General features: G+C 38.6%; 1 protein-coding gene across 4 annotated transcripts in view; it reads left to right on the forward strand.

The window, feature by feature from the left end:
- The window catches only part of LOC103345403 (potassium channel subfamily U member 1), a 238332-nt gene that overhangs the window by 131860 nt on the left and 87674 nt on the right, over positions 1 to 18798 (forward strand). For all 4 annotated transcript variants that reach the window (XR_016235027.1, XM_089334783.1, XM_089334787.1 and 1 more), the window contains exons 12-19: positions 2082 to 2187; positions 3648 to 3730; positions 4974 to 5043; positions 5480 to 5632; positions 5856 to 5968; positions 6293 to 6364; positions 9923 to 10012; positions 10151 to 10248. Coding sequence is in view for 3 of the 4 variants with exons in the window: in XM_089334783.1 (XP_089190909.1) it covers positions 2082 to 2187; positions 3648 to 3730; positions 4974 to 5043; positions 5480 to 5632; positions 5856 to 5968; positions 6293 to 6364; positions 9923 to 10012; positions 10151 to 10248 (785 nt within the window). In the remaining variant the exon portion in view is untranslated. The remainder of the gene's footprint in view (positions 1 to 2081; positions 2188 to 3647; positions 3731 to 4973; positions 5044 to 5479; positions 5633 to 5855; positions 5969 to 6292; positions 6365 to 9922; positions 10013 to 10150; positions 10249 to 18798) is intronic.

Genomic DNA, 18798 nt, shown 5'->3' on the forward strand with positions numbered 1-18798 from the left:
ATTGTACATCAACAATCAGGACAAGAGCTGATCAAGTCACTGTTTCTCATAGTGTCCATTTCACTTCAACAAGTTCCCCCTTTGTTGCTCAGTTAGTTGTCGCCGATCAGGGAGAACATATGATATTTGTCCCTTTGGGACTGGCTTAATTCACTCAGCATGATGTTTTCCAAATTCCTCCATCTTGTTGCAAATGATCGGGCTTCATTGTTTTTGACTGCTGTATAGTATTCTATAGAGTACATGTCCCATAATTTCTTTATCCAGTCTACTGTTGATGGGCATTTGGGTTGGTTCCAGGTCTTAGCTATTGTGAATTGAGCTGCAATAAACATTAAGGTGCAGACAGATTTTTTGTTTGCCAATTTCATTCTATTCAGTCTTTGAAGTCCTGCCATTCGTGTTAAATGATACTTCATCACAGTTGGATAGAAGCAATACGTTTCAAGAGATCTATTTTCCCACAAGGTGATGATGATATATTGTGTTCTTGAAAAATGTTAAGCAGATGTTATACACTGCCACCACAAAAATGGTGAATGTATGAAGTATTGTGCTTGTTGGACTTAATCATCCACAAAACCATAATGTTCTACATAATAAAAGTCACATAACATTATCTGTTATTTTAAAAAATAAGGTTTCTAAGTACATACATTTTGTTTGATGTGTGCGTGTGTGTGTGTGTGTGTGTGTGTGTTTCCTTTGATTTAGTTTTGGTTCTAAGCCAATCTTCAATTTCTTTCTTTCATCCTTCCACAATCAGTTCTGGTAAAATCTCTTTAGCAATCTGTCTATTTTGCCTGTTTTCAAAGCTGTTGGTACATGATTGTTGTCTACTTCATGTTCCACATTTATTTTTCCTGGAAGCATTAAATCCTCTCCATTCAATCTAAGTCATTTTTGTCTCCTTTTTTATCTCCATCAATTTTACCGATTTTGCTTGTTATGTTAAGTTATTTTTCAAAGAACCAGCTTTTGATCTTGTTTATTTTCTCTATTCTTTTATTTCTCTATTTCATTTTATCCCACCCTTGTTTTTATTATCTATTTCCTTCTTATTTCTTTGGGTTTATTCAAATATTAGTGTCTAAAGCTATCAGTCTCACCCAAAACACTGCCATTGTTGTATCCAAAGTCATATTTAATATTTTAAAAATATTTTGTTCCTAAGAACAATTATAAGAATTATTTTAATTTCTTCTTAGCCCACAATATTTTAAGTGTCTAATTTTTATAATTTCTAAATATGAGGGATATTTTTATTTATCTTTTGGTTATTAACTTCTAATTTTATTATACTGTATTCAAATATCATCATATGGACAATATATTTTATAAAGTGTTGAAACTTTCCTTCTTGGTTAATTAATTATCAGCTTGGTAAATATTCTTGGGTTACTGAAAATAACTAATCTTTCTGAATGTTGGTTGAAGAATTTATAAATGTGAAACTTACATGCTTGATTTTTCTGTTTAATCTATTAATAATCGAGACATACTGAAATTCTTCTTCATAGTGGTAGATGCATCCATTTCTCCCTCTAGTTTTGCCATTTTTACCTCATGTATTTTATTATAGTAGTTGTTTTAAAATGCTATGTATTTTCAATTAGCTCTCTTTTTTTACTATGTAGTGAACTTCTTCACCCATAATATTGCATTTTTTAATTAGCATTCACTTGTTTCTTCATGGGAATTTGACTGAAAGAGCCTGAACTAAATGCCTAGCATTAGAGTTAGGTTAATGGCATCAATATCACCTAACCACCTGGATTTCTTTTTTTACATTTATTTATTTATTTGAAAGTCAGTGTTACACAGAGAGAGAAGGAGAGGCAGAGAGAGAGAGAGAGAGAGAGAGAGAGAGAGAGGTCTTTCATCCACTGGTCCACTCCCCAGATGGCTGCAACAGCTGGATTTGCTATGCCACAGGGCTGGCCCCACCACTTGGATTAATATTGGAGGACAGATGTTTCCCAAAAGCATGGGTATTTAGAGCAGAGCCTCTTATGAAATGCACCAATGACGTATAGCAACCTCTGAATGCGAGTCGGCATTCTCTTCTCCTTTTCGCCCAGGTCCCCTCCTTCTTTGGAGCTGGAGAAGATATTTAAGTGCAATTTGGCCTACACGAGTTTTATCTGCGGATCTGCACTGAAGTGGGAGGATCTGAGGCGGGTTGCGGTAAGGCCTCGATCTTACCCTCCTCGCAGGTTCCTGGAGCTGCAGCACTTACGGTGCTAAATACATGGCTCTGTTGCAAGGGTATTGCTCCAGACTCCTTAATTGGGGGAAAATATTGACTTCATGCACTTCAGAAACTGATCAGAAAGGAAGTGCAGTAATTAACCTCCAAATCCTCATGGTAACTATCACGCACACCTCCACGTTTCCCCCACGTGTATTTAAATTATTCATGTCATTGAGTTCTCTGTTTATCTAGGGCAATTTTGTTTTCTCAGCATAAGAGACATGCAAAGTTATGGATAGAAAAACTGTGTTTGGTCATTCCCCCCCATCAGTGTCTCTTTGTAAACACACTAGCGTGCCTTCTGATGGCAGAAACATGAAGGAGAATAGCAGGAATCCTATGCAGATTGGAACTAAAAATAACGAGCCACAACCAACTCTCTGGAGACAGGTTTCGTTCAAGATCAAAGACAACTTCCTGTCATGTTCTAAGTTTTGCAGAATCAATAAACCCAGAAGTTTTAGTTTAAAGCAGAGATCCATAGAGTCAATATAACGAATTGAAGGAGGAAAAAAAATGACAGATCCAGCACAGTCTTTCTCTTTCTTGCTATTTAGTACTATAAGATCGTTCAATAACTTCCTAGGCACCTTAAGATTCAAAATCCACATTTTTGAATGACTGCTTGCCTTGGGCTAAGCAGACTCCCACTTGTTTTATGCATTACTGAGCTGAAAGACAAATAAATATACAGGAAGTTTCTTTAAAAGGTTTTATTGCTCATTACTAGACATAAAATGATTGTGATAGACAGGAGGAAAAGCATGACTTGGTCTTTACCTATTTAAAAATAATCTTTTTTTTTTTTTTGACAGGCAGAGTGGACAGTGTGAGAGAGAGAGAGAGAGAGAGAGAGAGAGGGAGAAAGGTCTTCCTTTGCCGTTGGTTCACCCTCCAATGGCCGGTGCGCTGCGGCTGGTGCACCGCGCTGATCCGAAGGCAGGAGCCAGGAGCCAGGCGCTTACCCTGGTCTCCCAAAGGGTGCAGGGCCCAAGCACCCGGGCCAACCTCCACTGCACTCCCTGGCCACAGCAGAGAGCTGGCCTGGAAGAGGGGCAACCGGGACAGAATCTGGCGCCCCAACCGGGACTAGAACCTGGTGCACCGGCGCCGCTAGGCGGAGGATTAGCCCGTTGAGCCACGGCGCTGGCCTAAAAATAATCTTAACATCTACATTAGGGACACGGTGCCCTGGTCCATCAGCTGTAGTCCTCACAGGCCTTGCAACACTAACAGGACTGATACTGGTGTAAGAATACCACAACTGCTTCTCAAAAGCATTCCCATTCTTGTTGGCAATTCAGTGACAAAAACCTTCAGAGAACCCAAATGGAATGCTAGAGCATTGCCCATGTAATTAACAAGGTGGTTTCTATTTTGTCTTGAAGAGCAGGTGGAATCTGCAGAAGCCTGCCTGATCATAGCCAACCCTTTGTGCAGTGACTCACATGCTGAAGACACTTCAAACATCTTGAGGTAAGAAGCTGGAGTGGGAAAGGGGAGGGTTGTGGGTGGGAGGGAAGGTATGGGGGGGAAGCCATTGTAATCCATAAGTCGTACTTTGGAAATTTATATTCATTAAATAAAAGTTAAAAAAAAAAAAGAAGCTGGCACTGTGTTTCCAGAGTTTCCACTTCTTCTACTTCTTCTGAAATAAAGCCAAGTGAGAAAATGCCGTCTACGGCAGAACGAGTTTCATCATATTTCGTAATTCTGCTTCCTATTTGCCTCAGGCCCCCTCCGACTAGGCAAGCAGCTGCAAAGCCCCCTGACTGCATACGTGCTCCTCTGTGTGTGCACCGGAAGTTTCAGTCGATAGCACAAGGTGTCTTCAAAAAGTGCATGGACAATGTGCATTTTAATTCCATTTTTTTCCATGGTGTGCCTCATAGCTGTCTGAATTTTTAAAAAAGCAATTGCACCAATAACTGGCTGCTATTCAGACAGGAGCAGTCAAATAATTAAGATCTTCTCCTCCTCAAAAATCAAGATGACATTTGGGAACTCTGTTAGCACAAATTATTTATTGGGATTGTTTTTCAGTAGTGCTAGGGAAATTTCAGTCAAGGTTCAGTATGCTGGATATTCAAGAGTGCCAGAGTTAGTATCATCACCTTTAACTGTGATTGGGAATTTGACTTGTGGCAAAGTCAATGACGATTGTGATGGCAGAGGTGTTGTACACAATCCAGATGAACGTCTGTCTTCCAGAACACAAATGCACATACTGAAAGTGGTTCTACAAACAGCAAGGAACAGCCAAACATGTGTAGTGCCGTGCCTAACACAGTAAATATGAGGGAGATAGTAGTCCCTTGGTTTCTAAATGAAGAAGTTGAATTACGCAGTCTGTGAGCTACTTCAAGCTACACACAGCAATTAAACTTCCATTGTTTCCTGTAATTGTGTTTGGGTTTGAGGGCTAAAACATGTGAATCTGTTTATTCCTTCCCAAGAACTGGCCCCAGAAGACCACGATCTTTTAATATCAACATCTGACTTTTCAGTAGATCTCATTTACTAACTCAGTAAAACAGTACCACTCTGCAGTGTATGTTATTCAACTGCATATTTTTAGAAAACAGCATAGGAATGAACTGTATAATATGTTAAGTTTTCTTACATTACACACACACCAAGTTAACTTGGAATTGAATTATATTACAAAGAGACTTGGCTTCATGTGCATTGCTAACGAGTACATTTGCAATTTTTGAAGGGTACGCTGCATCAAGAACTATTACCCCAAGACCAGAGTCATAATACAAATACTTCAATCCCATAACAAGGTATTATAACATATTAAAGTTTTCAGGCTCTTCCTTTTTTAGTCTATAAAATGCTGTAAACCTTATTACTATGTAATGAGTCTACAAATGAAAAGTTTTTGCCAATTGCAGATGAAATTTGGAGTCTCATTAAGATTGTTCATCACTTGGAGTATAAATTGGAGGCAGAATTAGTGGTCTAAGCCATCTGACCTGATTTTTCAACTCCAGCTTTTTATATTTTTATTTTTTTAATTGGAAAGGTTGGCCACTAATCACTTTCAAATGTTGCATTTGTTCTTATCACCTCCATTGTTCTGGGTACCAGTTTTGTGCCCAACAGTAAAATATAAGTGATTTCAAGTAAATTAAATGAAAGAAAAATACCCCCCTCTAAACGAGCTTTCTTAAGGTATGTGTACGCTGAGTGGTTGACCTACTTTCTCCCACAAAACAGGTCTACTTGCCAAAGATTCCCAGCTGGAACTGGAGTACTGGAGACAATATCATCTGCTTTGCTGAATTAAAGCTGGGATTCATTGCCCAAGGCTGCTTGGTGCCAGGCTTGTGCACCTTTCTAACATCTCTATTTATTGAGCAAGACAAAAAGGTAACCTTGTAAATTGATTTTGAATCTTGACTCCAACCTGATGTCAAGACCAGGTATAGAAAAAAGAACTTAAGGACAGCAAGTGGTCCCCCAAGAAATGAGATTTGGCTCCTGCTTGAACTGCCAAGGAGACTAATTTGCCACTTCACATAATGTAGAACTTCATTGAGAGCATCCTGTATCCACACGAACATGCTATGTGTGGCGTGATTCTGTATTCCAGATCATTCCTAAGCAGCCCTGGGAGAAACATTTCTTGAATGGTCTGAAGAACAAAGTTCTAACTCAACATCTCTCCGATGATTTTGCTGGAATGAGTTTTCCTGAAGTTTCCCGGTAAGTTGATGGGAAATTCTGTCCTTGTTCTTTCATTCCACACTGGTCATCCAGGGCTCACCATTGAGTGGACTCCATTATAAACACTGAAGATGAAACAGTGAGTAGCTCAGAGTCTTTGTGGTGCAGCTTCTTCCCCGGCCCACTGGCACTCTGGTTGGCAGTTGTTTCAGGTGGATTCACGTGCAAGTGAAGACTCCTTATTTGAGAGTTCCTTCTCCCTCCTCCACACTCTGGTATTCTCCCTGGAATGGCCACATTCTGGTGAACTAGCTCTCTGCTTCTTCCTCTCTTCTCACACCTTCTTCTTGTCTTTCTTCCTAGGCTCTGCTTCGTGAAGATGAACCTCATGCTCATAGCCATCGAACACAAATCTGTCTTTCACGGTGGTTGCTGGTACCAATAAGGCTTCTCATCTCTTCAATTATTTTTTGAGGAGACTCTTTATCATTAAGACTTTCCCAAAGATTCAGCCATTGCTGGGCTCTTTGCCATGTGTTGAGAGCCAGCCACACAGACACGGGGCTCCCACCACTGTGGTGCGCTCAGGGCTGTCTCTAAGACTGGGGTTGGAATGGTTCATCTGAGGGGGTAAACACCATGCCATTATTCCAGTGACCCTGCCCCAGTTTTCTCTCATGAGCATGGGAGAGAAGAAATGGTCCCCTTCTCAGATCTGTTCTTCTTAACAATATGACCAGATCGTGTAAGTCTTGGCCCTAAAATAAATAAAACTATGAAATAAAATAGCCTCAGATAAGCTGTAAAATTTTGCAAAATTGAGATTCCCTTGGGCCACTGGACAAAGTCTGCTATTGATAGAGTGGAGAAAGGGTTAGAGGTGACCTTATCAGTACACCAGTGTGTCCAGAGAATGCATAAGTCATAATATGATAAGTACGAGAAGTCATGTCATAAAAAAGAAAATCTGTGTCAAAAAACCTACATATACATAAAAGGAAGGAAATGGAGCAAAAGGACAATAATTAGCTACAACAATACTTGTGCAGAGACAAAAGATGCTGAAAAATAAGAAAAAGTGAAGACTAGATGGGATGGGGAGCAAGAAATGCTATTATGTTGGTTCATGTGTGTTCTTTAGTAGAAAACTAACTCAAGCTAGAAACTGACATCCACAGCCTAGATTCTGATCTGGAATTATGATTTGCTAGCCCCGTGGCTTTGGAGAAGTGCTCATCATTTATAGAGTGAGGAAGTCACGTAGATTAATCTCTAAGATACCTTCCACCTGAAAGACTAGCATCACTGAGAATCCTAGAATTGTAGTGAAAAGTTAAAAATTCTGCAATATTAAATGATATCAGATGGGCCATGAAGGAATGATTTTATAGAAAATGATTTTATATGAAATTTATATGGAAAGAATAAAAGTCCTATCTCCCTAGAGAAGACCTAGACAAAAAGCTGGGCAGAAAAAAATCAGTAGGATACTGCATCGTTAAGGAGGATCGTTAAGGGGAGAATAGCAAGTAGTGTTATTTGGCTCATGAAATTCTATTTAACAATCCTGCCATGCTCAAGAAAATCTCACAGTCTAAACCTGTGCATATTGTCATCCGCACAAACAGACTCTCTTCTGGAAACAGTTCATGTACAATGGGTAGGCTTACAATCATAAGCCAGAAAGTTTGGGTTTCAGACTGATCTAGCTCTTGATCAAGTTTCAGTAACTTCTTTGACCATCAACAACCTGTGCTCTGCACCTAATTTTTTTGCAAACTTTTAAAAAGACATATAAGTTCTAAAACCCCATTTCTGGCCTGGCAAAAACCTGTTTCTAAAGGTGGGGCCTAAGGATTTGTTAAGTCTCCATAATATATATTTAGTTTGTTCACTGGCATTTGGAAACTACTGGATCACATGTTCTTAATATCTTTCCAGGTCTAACACACCAGATTTCTGTAAATTTTATTAAAATGACGTTAGGATATGATAGAACAGAAACATAAACATTTATTAAGCAACTAATTTTCACATATGTTCAAGAGGACTTGGTGCTGTTTACCACAGAGCACCCATCCCTCCCAATCAAAGAGGGACAAATTCCAACACAGATTTAACTTCAATTTCTCATTGAAAAGTCACATTTTTAAAAGAGACTGGTTTAGCAAAGACACTGACTGCAGTTTCTCAGAAGACTGCTACTTCATGGACAAGATTGCCATAGGTACTCTGCAGGCATAGATTCTTTAATCCCACACAACACTATGACATGGGTACAGTTACTAGTCCCATTTTATGGAGACAGAAGCTGAGGCCCAGAGAGATCAAGTAATTTTCTCAGGTTCACAGGATCCGCCAAATGGCAGAGCTAGGATGTGAACTCAGACAGTCCATCTCTGGGAGATATACTTCTGATCACCATGTTACTAAGCAACCACAATCATTGTTGATGTGTGGAAGCCTGGACATGTTCCCTAATCGATACACTTGAAAAGACCAAGACTTGCAGAAGTACAGGGTAATCATAAAGAATCATCTTGGGCAATTATGCATCACCTGCTAAGGGATGCCACTGCAGCTGACCTCCGTGGGAGAGCATTCTGAGTTTGTCCCAGTGGCAGACCATTTCTCCAGGAGAGTGCCTGGCTGAGCTTTAGGAAGGAGACTGTCAAATAATAATGCCAGATCAGCATAATCCTCAGAAGACTCTCATATCACCTCTCAGTGCAACCAGATATGTTGTTGTTACAATATCTCATAGCCACGTATTTGACATAAGTTCTAAGAACACCTCCCCGCCCACCCACACGCACACATCTTTAAAGCAGAAAAGGAGATATGTAAGACACAATTAGGTATATGCTTGCTAGTTAGTAAACATCAACCAATGATATTTAGGGGGTCAAAAATCCACACTCTTTCCCTTTTCAATACAAATCCAAACATTCCACTCATTCATATCAGTCAGTAAACACTCAGAAAATGCCACCCATTGTCTCAGGTAATAATACACCTGAACATAGCTGTTCAGCTCCCTTTAACTCTTGGCATAGGGCTGAAGAGTTTTCATTGTGCAAGCCCTTTTATTTCTGTAAAGATTTATTAACATTTGCAAATGTCTTTGGAGTATCCTAACAACAGAGTAAGTTAAAAATTGCCAGAATTAGGACTTACCCTCATTCCAATGTGAACATAAAAAGGGAGTGACATTTAGAGGGAAGAAGTATGTTCATTGTGCCCTAAAGCAAACCAGAAAATGAGGTTATGGCACCTGACCCTAACGGAGGTCTGAACAAAAGGAAATAAAGAGGAGAGACCTTGATAAACAAGGAGAAATGTAGGTCACTCAAAAACCCATAGTGGAGTTCTGCATCAAAGAATATCATGGGTAGAAATTTGTAATACAGCCTTTTCAAGCACAGAATCCATAATAAAACAGAAAAGCAAAATGTTCAATTAATGTAGAAATAGAAAGAAATTGCATGGCTGCTGCTCTCAAAAATCTTGCAGTCTACAGGAGCACAATGAAAGCCAAAAGCAATGTGCACCTTCAAAAACTATATAAGTAAACAAAATACACTTTTGGAACCATCTGGTTAATTAGCTATAATTTAATTTGAAATGGCAGGTGACCACAAGACCTAGAACAGTGTGGTCCTGGACTACTCGTCATGTGATAGCCTAAATTAGCAAGGCGGGATTCACCTGGATTGATTGGACCATCTTAGATTCACGACACAACCAGGCAGGAATGGCCCCTCCCCTCAGCTGCATACGCAGCTCAGCAGTCAAGTCCTTTCCGACAGCAATCAAACAAAGGACCAAATATAGTCAGATTCACATTTTCCACTGTGTTAGACAGTAAAAGGAGATTGAATTCTATTAACTCAGCTACTTAGAGAACCCCACTGGTGATGACAGAGTGAAATACCAAATCTTGTCACAGATATTAGAGGGGGAAATGACTGTATTTTTATTTTCCATTTCCAGTGGCTTGATACTCAATCCCCCTGTACAAGTTAGGCTGCGCAAGAATACATTAGGGTTCTTTATTGCTGAATCTCCAAAAGAAGTCAAAAGGTAATTTTTTGATTACTTTATGGGGAAGGGGAAGCACTAAAGCAAATAGAACTTAATGGGAGGCAGACTGAGCCAGCACCACGCATCCTTAGTGTTAAGTCTCACATAAGTCATTCTTGATTTGTTTTCATTGTCCAGAGCCTCCTTTTACTGTCTCAGCTGTCACAGTGATGTGAATACTCCTGAGCTAATTGCAAAATGTGGCTGCAGAAATAGGAGCCGACAGCACCTCACAGGTAATTGCACTTTGTGTCTCGCTGCCCTTAGTCCAGCTACTAGGATCTAGCCAAGGAAAGAGAGGAGAATACCATCTCGCTAAAGACAATGCCCAGCTGAATTTGGCTAAGATGTGGCAGACATTTCAAGACTGGAGAATCAGTGGTTTAGTGCTGGAAGAAAACCTACTAGTTGTCTAATTCACCTCCCTTAAAGGTCAGGCAAATTAATTCCAAAAGAGATTGTTATGTTATCCAAAGTCACTGAGCCCATGGTTTTCAACCTTTCACTTCTTCTTCATCACACACTGGTTTTCCCAGCATAAGATTAGAAGTTCAGCCTGTCTGTGACTGCTGGGTTACCAGTGAGGGTATCAGTTTAGGACCATTCCTTGAGTGCCCTGTTCACTAATGGATGATAAGGAGTTTAAAGTTTGCTCATTCTGACACAGTGAGGAGAGAATGCAATTTTTTCTATTTTTCTCTACTTGAACTCCATGGCTTACAACAACCCTTCCTATAATAGTGGGAAAAGAAAAATTAATCTGCAGCATTTATGATCACTCAGTTCAAAACTTAATCTCTTCCACGTGCATTCAGATTCTTTGAGTTAAATCTCAGCGGTTTAGAACTTACACAATAAATTCAACGTTTGATTTCCTTATCATATCTATTCTTATCTCAAGGGTCCTTAGCCTCTCCTTCTGCCCAGAATGCTATTGAAATGCAATGTGGGCATTCTTGCAGTTGGCAGCAAGTCCTCCCTGCTCCCTCCTGAGAACAGATGCTCCTCATCCCCTTTAGTCTGCTATCGCCACCTTCTGTGATCTACACATTGACACTCAGTGACTCTGTTCTTCATAGCTTTAGGTCACCTTCTGTCATGTGTTAATGAAATCCAGCATCCCTGACACACAGCCTTGTAGGCTTGAGACCTGCAAACCCTTCCTTTTCTGTACCACCAGTCTTTTCACTCCTTGTTATTTGTGTTCTGCTGTTGGGGACCCAGGGCCTTTCTTGTAACACCTGTGTTGAGATATAACTAAAATGCCATAGAATAAATACTGCATCCATTGGATGTCTATAATTCAATGAGTTTTAGTACATGAGTGGAATTGTGTGATGATCACTACAATCAATTCTAGAATGTTTTTCCCACCTCAAAATAAAAACCCATACCCAATGGCAGTCATTCCACATTCTCCCCTGTTCACACACCTGGAAACCACTGGTCTGTCTGTCTATCAATGTGACTTTTCTGGTAATTTATGAACAGACCTTTTATGTATGGCTTCTTTCATTCAGCCACACTGTAGCATGTATCAGTATCTTATTTCTTACAGCTGAATATGCTCCACTTTCTAAATGTATGCCACTTTGTTTACCCACCCATCTGATGATGGATATTCGGACTGTTTCCATACCACTTTTTGGACATTTTGTATAATGCTGTTACGATGATTGGTGCACACATATTCTGGTCATTTTCTGCTTTCAGCTTTTCATTTGTGGATAGATCCAGAAGTATAATTAAGTAAAATGTTAATTATGTTTTTCACTTGTTAGGAAGCCACTATGTTCTTTTGCCCAGTTGCTATACCACCTCACATTCCTACCAACAATGCACAAATGTTACAGTTTCTCCACATTCTCACCAGCACTTGTTACTTTGCATTTTTATATGAATAATAATTCTAATGGATATAAAGTGGTATCCCATTGTGGTTTTGATTTGAACTTCCCTAATATTTAAAGACGTTTAACATCTTTTCCTGAGACTGTTACTGACCATTTACATATAATCCTTGAAGAAATGCCCACTTAGAACCTGTCTTTCAATTAGATTATTTTCTTTATATTCTTAAAATGTAGAAAGACTTTATGTATTCTAAATGCAGATCCCTTAAGAAATATATGGTTGACAAATATTTTCTTCTATTTCATGGTTTATCTTCATTTTTTAATTTATTTTGAAGTGCAAACTAATTTTAATTTTGATAAAGTCCAAGTATATCTTTTATTCTTTGGTCATTTGTGCTTTTGTGGAATATCTAAGAAGAGTTTGACCATCATAAGATCATGAGATTTACTCCAGTATTTTCTTCTAAGATTCTTATATGCTTGGCTCTGACATGTAGATCTATAATTTATTGTGGTTGATTGTTTTATATGGTATCAAAAAGGAATTTAATGTCATTTATTTTCAGTGTGAATATCTAGTTGCCCCAGAATCATTTGTTCAAAATTATATTCTTTCTCCAACTGAATTATTCTTGTCACTTTTGGCAAAAAATAGTGGTCTAGGAGTTAGCATTTGGCATAGTGGTTACGCTGCTACGTGAGATCCTTGCATTCTATATCAAAGTGCCTGAGTTTGAGTCTGGGCTTGGTTTCCAGTTCCAGCTTCTTGCTAATGCACATGGAGGTGGGCAGCAGGAGATGACTCCAATACCTGGGTCCTGGCACTCATGTGGAAGACCTAGGTAGAGTTCCCTGTCCCTGTCTAGCATAGCCCAACCCCAGCTGAGGACATCTGAGGAATGAGCCAGCGGATGGGAGATCTCCATTTCTCTTTCTCTTTCTCTTTGTCTCCTCCTGTCAAATAAATAACACATTCAAATAAAAAACCACTTGATTATAAATGTGTAGGTTTATATCTGGAGTCTCAATTCTATTCTGTTAATTTATATGTCTAGCCTTCTGCCAGAGGCCTACTCTCTTGATGACTATAGTTTTGCAGTAAGTTTTTTGACACTGGGAAATATAAAACAAATTCAATTGATTTTTGTCTATTGATCTTGTATTATGCAACCTTGCTGAATCTGTATTAGTTCTGGTAGTTCTTTGATTGCCTTCCATTCCACTTGTTACCTAATTGCCCTGGCAGAAGCTCTAGCAACTTGCTGAATAGAAATAAGGAAGCTTACATTCTTACTTTGTTCCTGACCTCAAGGGGAAATCATTCAGTCTTTCACCATTAGGGGTAATGTGAGCCATGAGTTTTTCTTAGATGCCTTTCATCATGGGGAGGAAGTTCTATTCTGCTCCTAAATTCTTGATTTTTTTTCTCTTGAAGGGGTTTTGATTTTTGCCTTTTTCTTTGTGTGTGTGTATGCTTGCATTTTGAGATAATGATGATTGCTTGTTTTATATTGCATTAATATGACATATTATATTAATTAATTTTCAAATGCCAAGTAAACCTTGTGCTTCTGAGACTTTTTTTTACTTAATCTGTTATCAAGTTTATTGCCTGCAAAATAGTGTATGCATAGCTATTGCTTTATATTCCTTTTGGTTTTGTCAAGTTAGTAGTAATATTCCTTCTTTAATTAATGAGTGTTCCCTCTTTTTTCTTGTGGCCAGGCTTGCTAAGAAGTTTGTAAATTCTGTTGTTCCTTTTCAAAGAAACAACATTTTTTTCTAACTCTACTGTTTATTTATTCATATTTATTTTTAATTAGTTTGTTTATAATTTAACTTTTATAGTTTCCTACTTTCTGCTTGATTTGAGTTTACCTGCCTTTCTTTTACTATATATTTTTCACTAATTTTCTTGATGATTCACCTACAGTTTTCTATTTTTTTAATCTTTTATTTAATGAATATAAATTTCCAAAGTACGGCTTATGGATTACAATGCCTTCCCCCCCATACCGTCCCTCCCACCCACAACCCTCCCCTTTCCCACTCCCTCTCCCCTTCCATTCACATCAAGATTCATTTTCGATTATCTTAATATACAGAAGATCAGTTTAGTATACATTAAGTAAGGATTTCAACAGTTTGCTCCCACACAGAAACATAAAGAGAAAATAAATAGATGATTTTTTTTAAATGATGATGAAATCAGATCAGACCTATTGTCATATTTAATCCCAGTGAGAGTCAAGTTGGGAATTGATAATTTTTTTTGTTTTGTTTTGTTTTGTTTTTGTTTTATTTTTACAGAAGATCAGTTTAGTATACATTAAGTAAAGATTTCAACCGTTTGCACCCCCATAGAAACACAAAGTGAAATATACTGTTTGAGTACTCATTATAGCATTAAATCTCAATGTACAGCACATTAAGGACAGAGATCCTACATGAGGAGTAAGTGAACCGTGATTCCTGTTGTTGACTTTACAAATTGACACTCCTGTTTATGGCATCAGTAATCTCCCTATGCACCAGTCATGAGTTTCCAAGGCTATGGAAGCCCTCTGAGTTCTCTGACTCTTATCTTGTTTAGACAAGACCATGGTCAAAGTGGAAGTTCTCTCCTCCCTTCAGAGAAAGGTACCTCCTTCTTTGAAGACCTGTTCTTTCCACTGGGATCTCACTCACAGAGATCTTTTGCCAGAGTGTCTTGGCTTTCCATGCCTGAAATACTCTCATGGGCTTTTCAGCCAGATCCGAATGCCTTTAGGGCTGATTCTGAGGCCACAGTGCTATTTAGGACATCTGCCATTCTATGATTCTGCTGAGTATCTCACTTCCCATGTTGGATCACTCTCCCCTTTATTTATTCTATCAGTTAGTGTTAGCAGGTACTAGACTTGTTTATGTGCTCCCTTTGACTCTTAGTCCTTTCATTATGATCAATTGTGAACTGAAATTGATCACTGGGACTAGTGAGATGGCATTGGTACATGCCACCTTGATGGGATTGAATTGGAGTCCCCTGGTATGTTTCTAACTCTACCAATTGGGGCAAGTCAGCTTGAGCATGTCCCAAATTATACATCTCTTCCCTCTCTTATTCCCACTCTTATGTTTAACAGGGATCACATTTCAGTTAATTTTCAATACGTAAGAATAACTGTGTGATAATTACAGAATTAAACCTGTCATATTAAGTAGAACAGACAAAAAAACTACTAAGAGGGATAATGTATTAAGTTGTTCATTAGCAGTCAGGGCTATGCTGATCAAGTCACCATTTCTCATAGTGTCCATTTCACTTCAGGAGGTTTCCTTTTTGGTGTTCAGTCAGTTGTCACCGATCAGGGAGAACATATGCTATTTGTCCCTTTGGGACTGGCTTACTTCACTCAGCATGATGTGTTCCAGATTCCTCCATTTTGTTGCAAATGACTGGATTTCATTGTTTCTTACTGCAGTATAGTATTCTAAAGAATACATATCCCATAATTTCTTTATCCAGTCTACTGTTGATGGGCATTTAGGTTGGTTCCAGGTCTTGGCTATTGTGAATTGTGCTGCAATAAACATTAGGGTGCAGACCACTTTTTTGTTTGTCAATTTAAACTCCTTTGGGTAAATTCCAAGGAGTGGGATGGCTGGGTCGAACGGTAGGGTTATCTTCAGGTTTCTGAGGAATCTCCAGAATGACTTCCATAGTGGCTTGACCAGTTTGCATTCCCACCAACAGTGGGTTAGTGTCCCTTTTTCCCCACAACCTCGCCAGCATCTGTTGTTGGTAGATTTCTGAATGTGAGCCATTCTAACCGGAGTGAGGTGAAACCTCATTGTGGTTTTGATTTGCATTTCCCTGATTGCTAGTGACCTTGAACATTTTTTCATGTGCCTGTTGGCCATTTGGATTTCCTCTTTTGAAAAATGTCTATTGAGGTCCTTGGCCCATCTCTTAAGTGGGTTGTTGGTTTTGTTTTTGTGGAGTTTCTTGATCTCTTTGTAGATTCTGGTTATTAACCCTTTATCTGTTGCATAGTTTGCAAATATTTTTTCCCATTCTGTCGGTTGTCTCTTCACTCTCCTGACTGTTTCTTTTGCAGTACAGAAACTTCTCAATTTGATGCAATCCCAATAGTTGATTTTGGCTTTGACTGCCTGTGCCTCCCGGGTCTTTTCCAGAAATTCTTTGCCTGTGCCAATATCTTGAAGGGTTTCTCCAATGTTCTCTAATAACTTAATGGTGTCAGGACGTAGATTTAGGTCTTTAATCCACGTTGAGTCGATTTTTGTGTAAGGTGTAAGGTAGGGGTCTTGCTTCATGCTTCTGCATGTGGAAATCCAGTTTTCCCAGCACCATTTATTGAATAGACTGTCCTTGCTCCAGAAATTGGTTTTAGATCCTTGATCAAATATAAGTTGGCTGTAGATGTTTGGGTTGATTTCTGGTGTTTCAATTCTGTTCCATTGGTCTATCCATCTGTTTCTGTACCAGTACCATGCTCTTTTGATTACAACTGCCCTGTAGTATGTCCTGAAATCTGGTATTGTGATGCCTCCGGCTTTGTTTTTGTTGTACAAGATTGCTTTAGCTATTCGAGGTCTCTTGTGCCTCCATATGAATTTCAGCATCATTTTTTCTAGATCTGAGAAGAAGGTCTTTGGTATCTTGATTGGGATTGCATTGAATCTATAAATTGCTTTTGGGAGAATGGACATTTTGATGATGTTGATTCTTCCAATCCATGAGCATGGAAGATTTTTCCATTTTTTGGTATCCTCTTCTATTTCTTTCTTTAAGATTTTGTAATTCTCATCGTAGAGATCTTTAATGTCCTTGGTTAAGTTTATTCCAAGGTATTTGATTGTTTTTGTAGCTATTGTGAATGGGATTGATCTTAGAAGTTCTTTCTCAGCCATGGCATTGCTTGTGTATACAAAGGCTGTTGATTTTTGTGCATTGATTTTATATCCTACCACTTTGCCAAACTCCTCTATGAGTTCCAATAGTCTCTTAGTAGAGTTCTTTGGATCCTCTAAGTACAGAATCATATTGTCTGCAAAGAGGGATAGTTTGACTTCTTCCTTCTCGATTTGTATTCCTTTGATTTCTTTTTCTTGTCTGATGGCTCTGGCTAAAACTTCCAGAACTATGTTAAATAGCAGTGGTGAGAGTGGACATCCCTGCCTGGTGCCAGATTTCAGTGGAAATGCTTCCAACTTTTCCCCATTCAATGGGATGCTGGCTGTGGGTTTTTTATAAATTGCTTTGATTATATTGAGGAATGTTCCTTCTATATCCAATTTGCTTAGAGTTTTCATCATGAAAGGGTGTTGAATTTTATCAAATGCTTTCTCTGCATCAATTGAGATAATCATATGGTTTTTCTTTTGCAGTCTGTTAATGTGGTGAATCACATTGATTGATTTGCGAATGTTGAACCATCCCTGCATACCAGGGATGAATCCCACTTGGTCTGGGTGGGTGATTTTCCTGATGTGTTGTTGTACTCTATTGGCCAGAATTTTATTGAGGATTTTTGCGTCTATGTTCATCAGGGATATTGGTCTGTAATTCTCTTTCAGTGCTGCATCTTTTTCCGGCTTAGGGATTAAGGTGATGCTGGCTTCATAGAAAGAATTTGGGAGGATTCCCTCTTTTTCGATTGTTCTGAATAGTTTGAGAAGAAATTGGATTAGTTCTTCTTTAAATGTCTGGTAGAATTCAGCAGTGAATCCATCTGGTCCTGGGCTTTTCTTTGTTGGGAGGGCCTTAATTACTATTTCAATTTCTGTTTCAGTTATGGGTCTATTTAGGTTTTCGATGTCTTCATGGTTCAATTTTGGTAGATTGCATGTGTCCAGGAATCTATCCATTTCTGATAGGTTTTCCTGTTTGCTGGCATACAGGTCCTTGTAGTAATTTCTGATGATTCTTTTTATTTCTGTGGTGTCTGTTGTTACGTTTCCTTTTTCATCTCTGATTTTATTGATTTGGGTCTTTTCTCTTCTTTTTTTAGTTAGTTGGGCCAATGGGGTGTCAATTTTGTTTATTTTTTCAATAAACCAGCTCTTCGCCTGGCTGATTTTTTGTAACATTTTTTTTTGATTCAATACTGTTAATTTCTTCTCTGGTTTTAATTATTTCTCTTCTCCTACTAGATTTGGGTTTGGTTTGCTGCAGTTTTTCTAGGTCCTTGAGATGCGCTGAAAGCTCATTTATTTGGTACCTTTCCAATTTCTTGATATAGGCACCTATTGCTATAAATTTGCCTCTCAATACTGCTTTTGCTGTATCCCATAAGTTTTGATATGTTGTGTTGTTGTCTTCATTTACTTCCAGAAAGTTTTTGATTTCTCTTTTGATTTCTTGAATGACCCAGTGTTTTTTCAGGAGCATGTTGTTCAGTCTCCATGTGTTTGCATACTTTCTGGGGTTTCCTGAGTTGCTAATTTCCAGCTTCATTCCGCTGTGGTCTGAGAAGCTGCATGGTATGATTCTAATTCTTTTAAATTTGCTGAGACTTGCTTTATGGCCTAGTATGTGATCAATCCTAGAGAAGGTTCCATGCACTGCTGAGAAGAATGTGAAGTCTATAGATGTAGGGTTGAAAGTTCTGTAGATATCTGTTAGATCCATTTGGGCAATAGTGTCGATTAAATCTGCTGTTTCCTTGTTGATCTTCTGTCCAGATGATCTGTCTATTTCTGAGAGTGGAGTATTGAAGTCCCCCAGTACTATTGTATTGGAATCTAAATCTCCCTTTAAGTCCCTTAACATATCTTTTAAATAGACCGGTGCCCTGTAATTAGGTGCATATACATTTATAATAGTTACATCTTCCTGTTGAATTGAACCCTTAATCATTATATAGTGTCCCTCTTTGTCTCTCTTAACAGTTTTTGTATTAAAGTTTATTTTGTCTGATATTA

This window comes from Oryctolagus cuniculus, chromosome 1 (assembly GCF_051225735.1).
Source record: "Oryctolagus cuniculus isolate XC-2025 breed Fujian yellow rabbit chromosome 1, ASM5122573v1, whole genome shotgun sequence".
NCBI lineage: Eukaryota > Metazoa > Chordata > Mammalia > Lagomorpha > Leporidae > Oryctolagus > Oryctolagus cuniculus.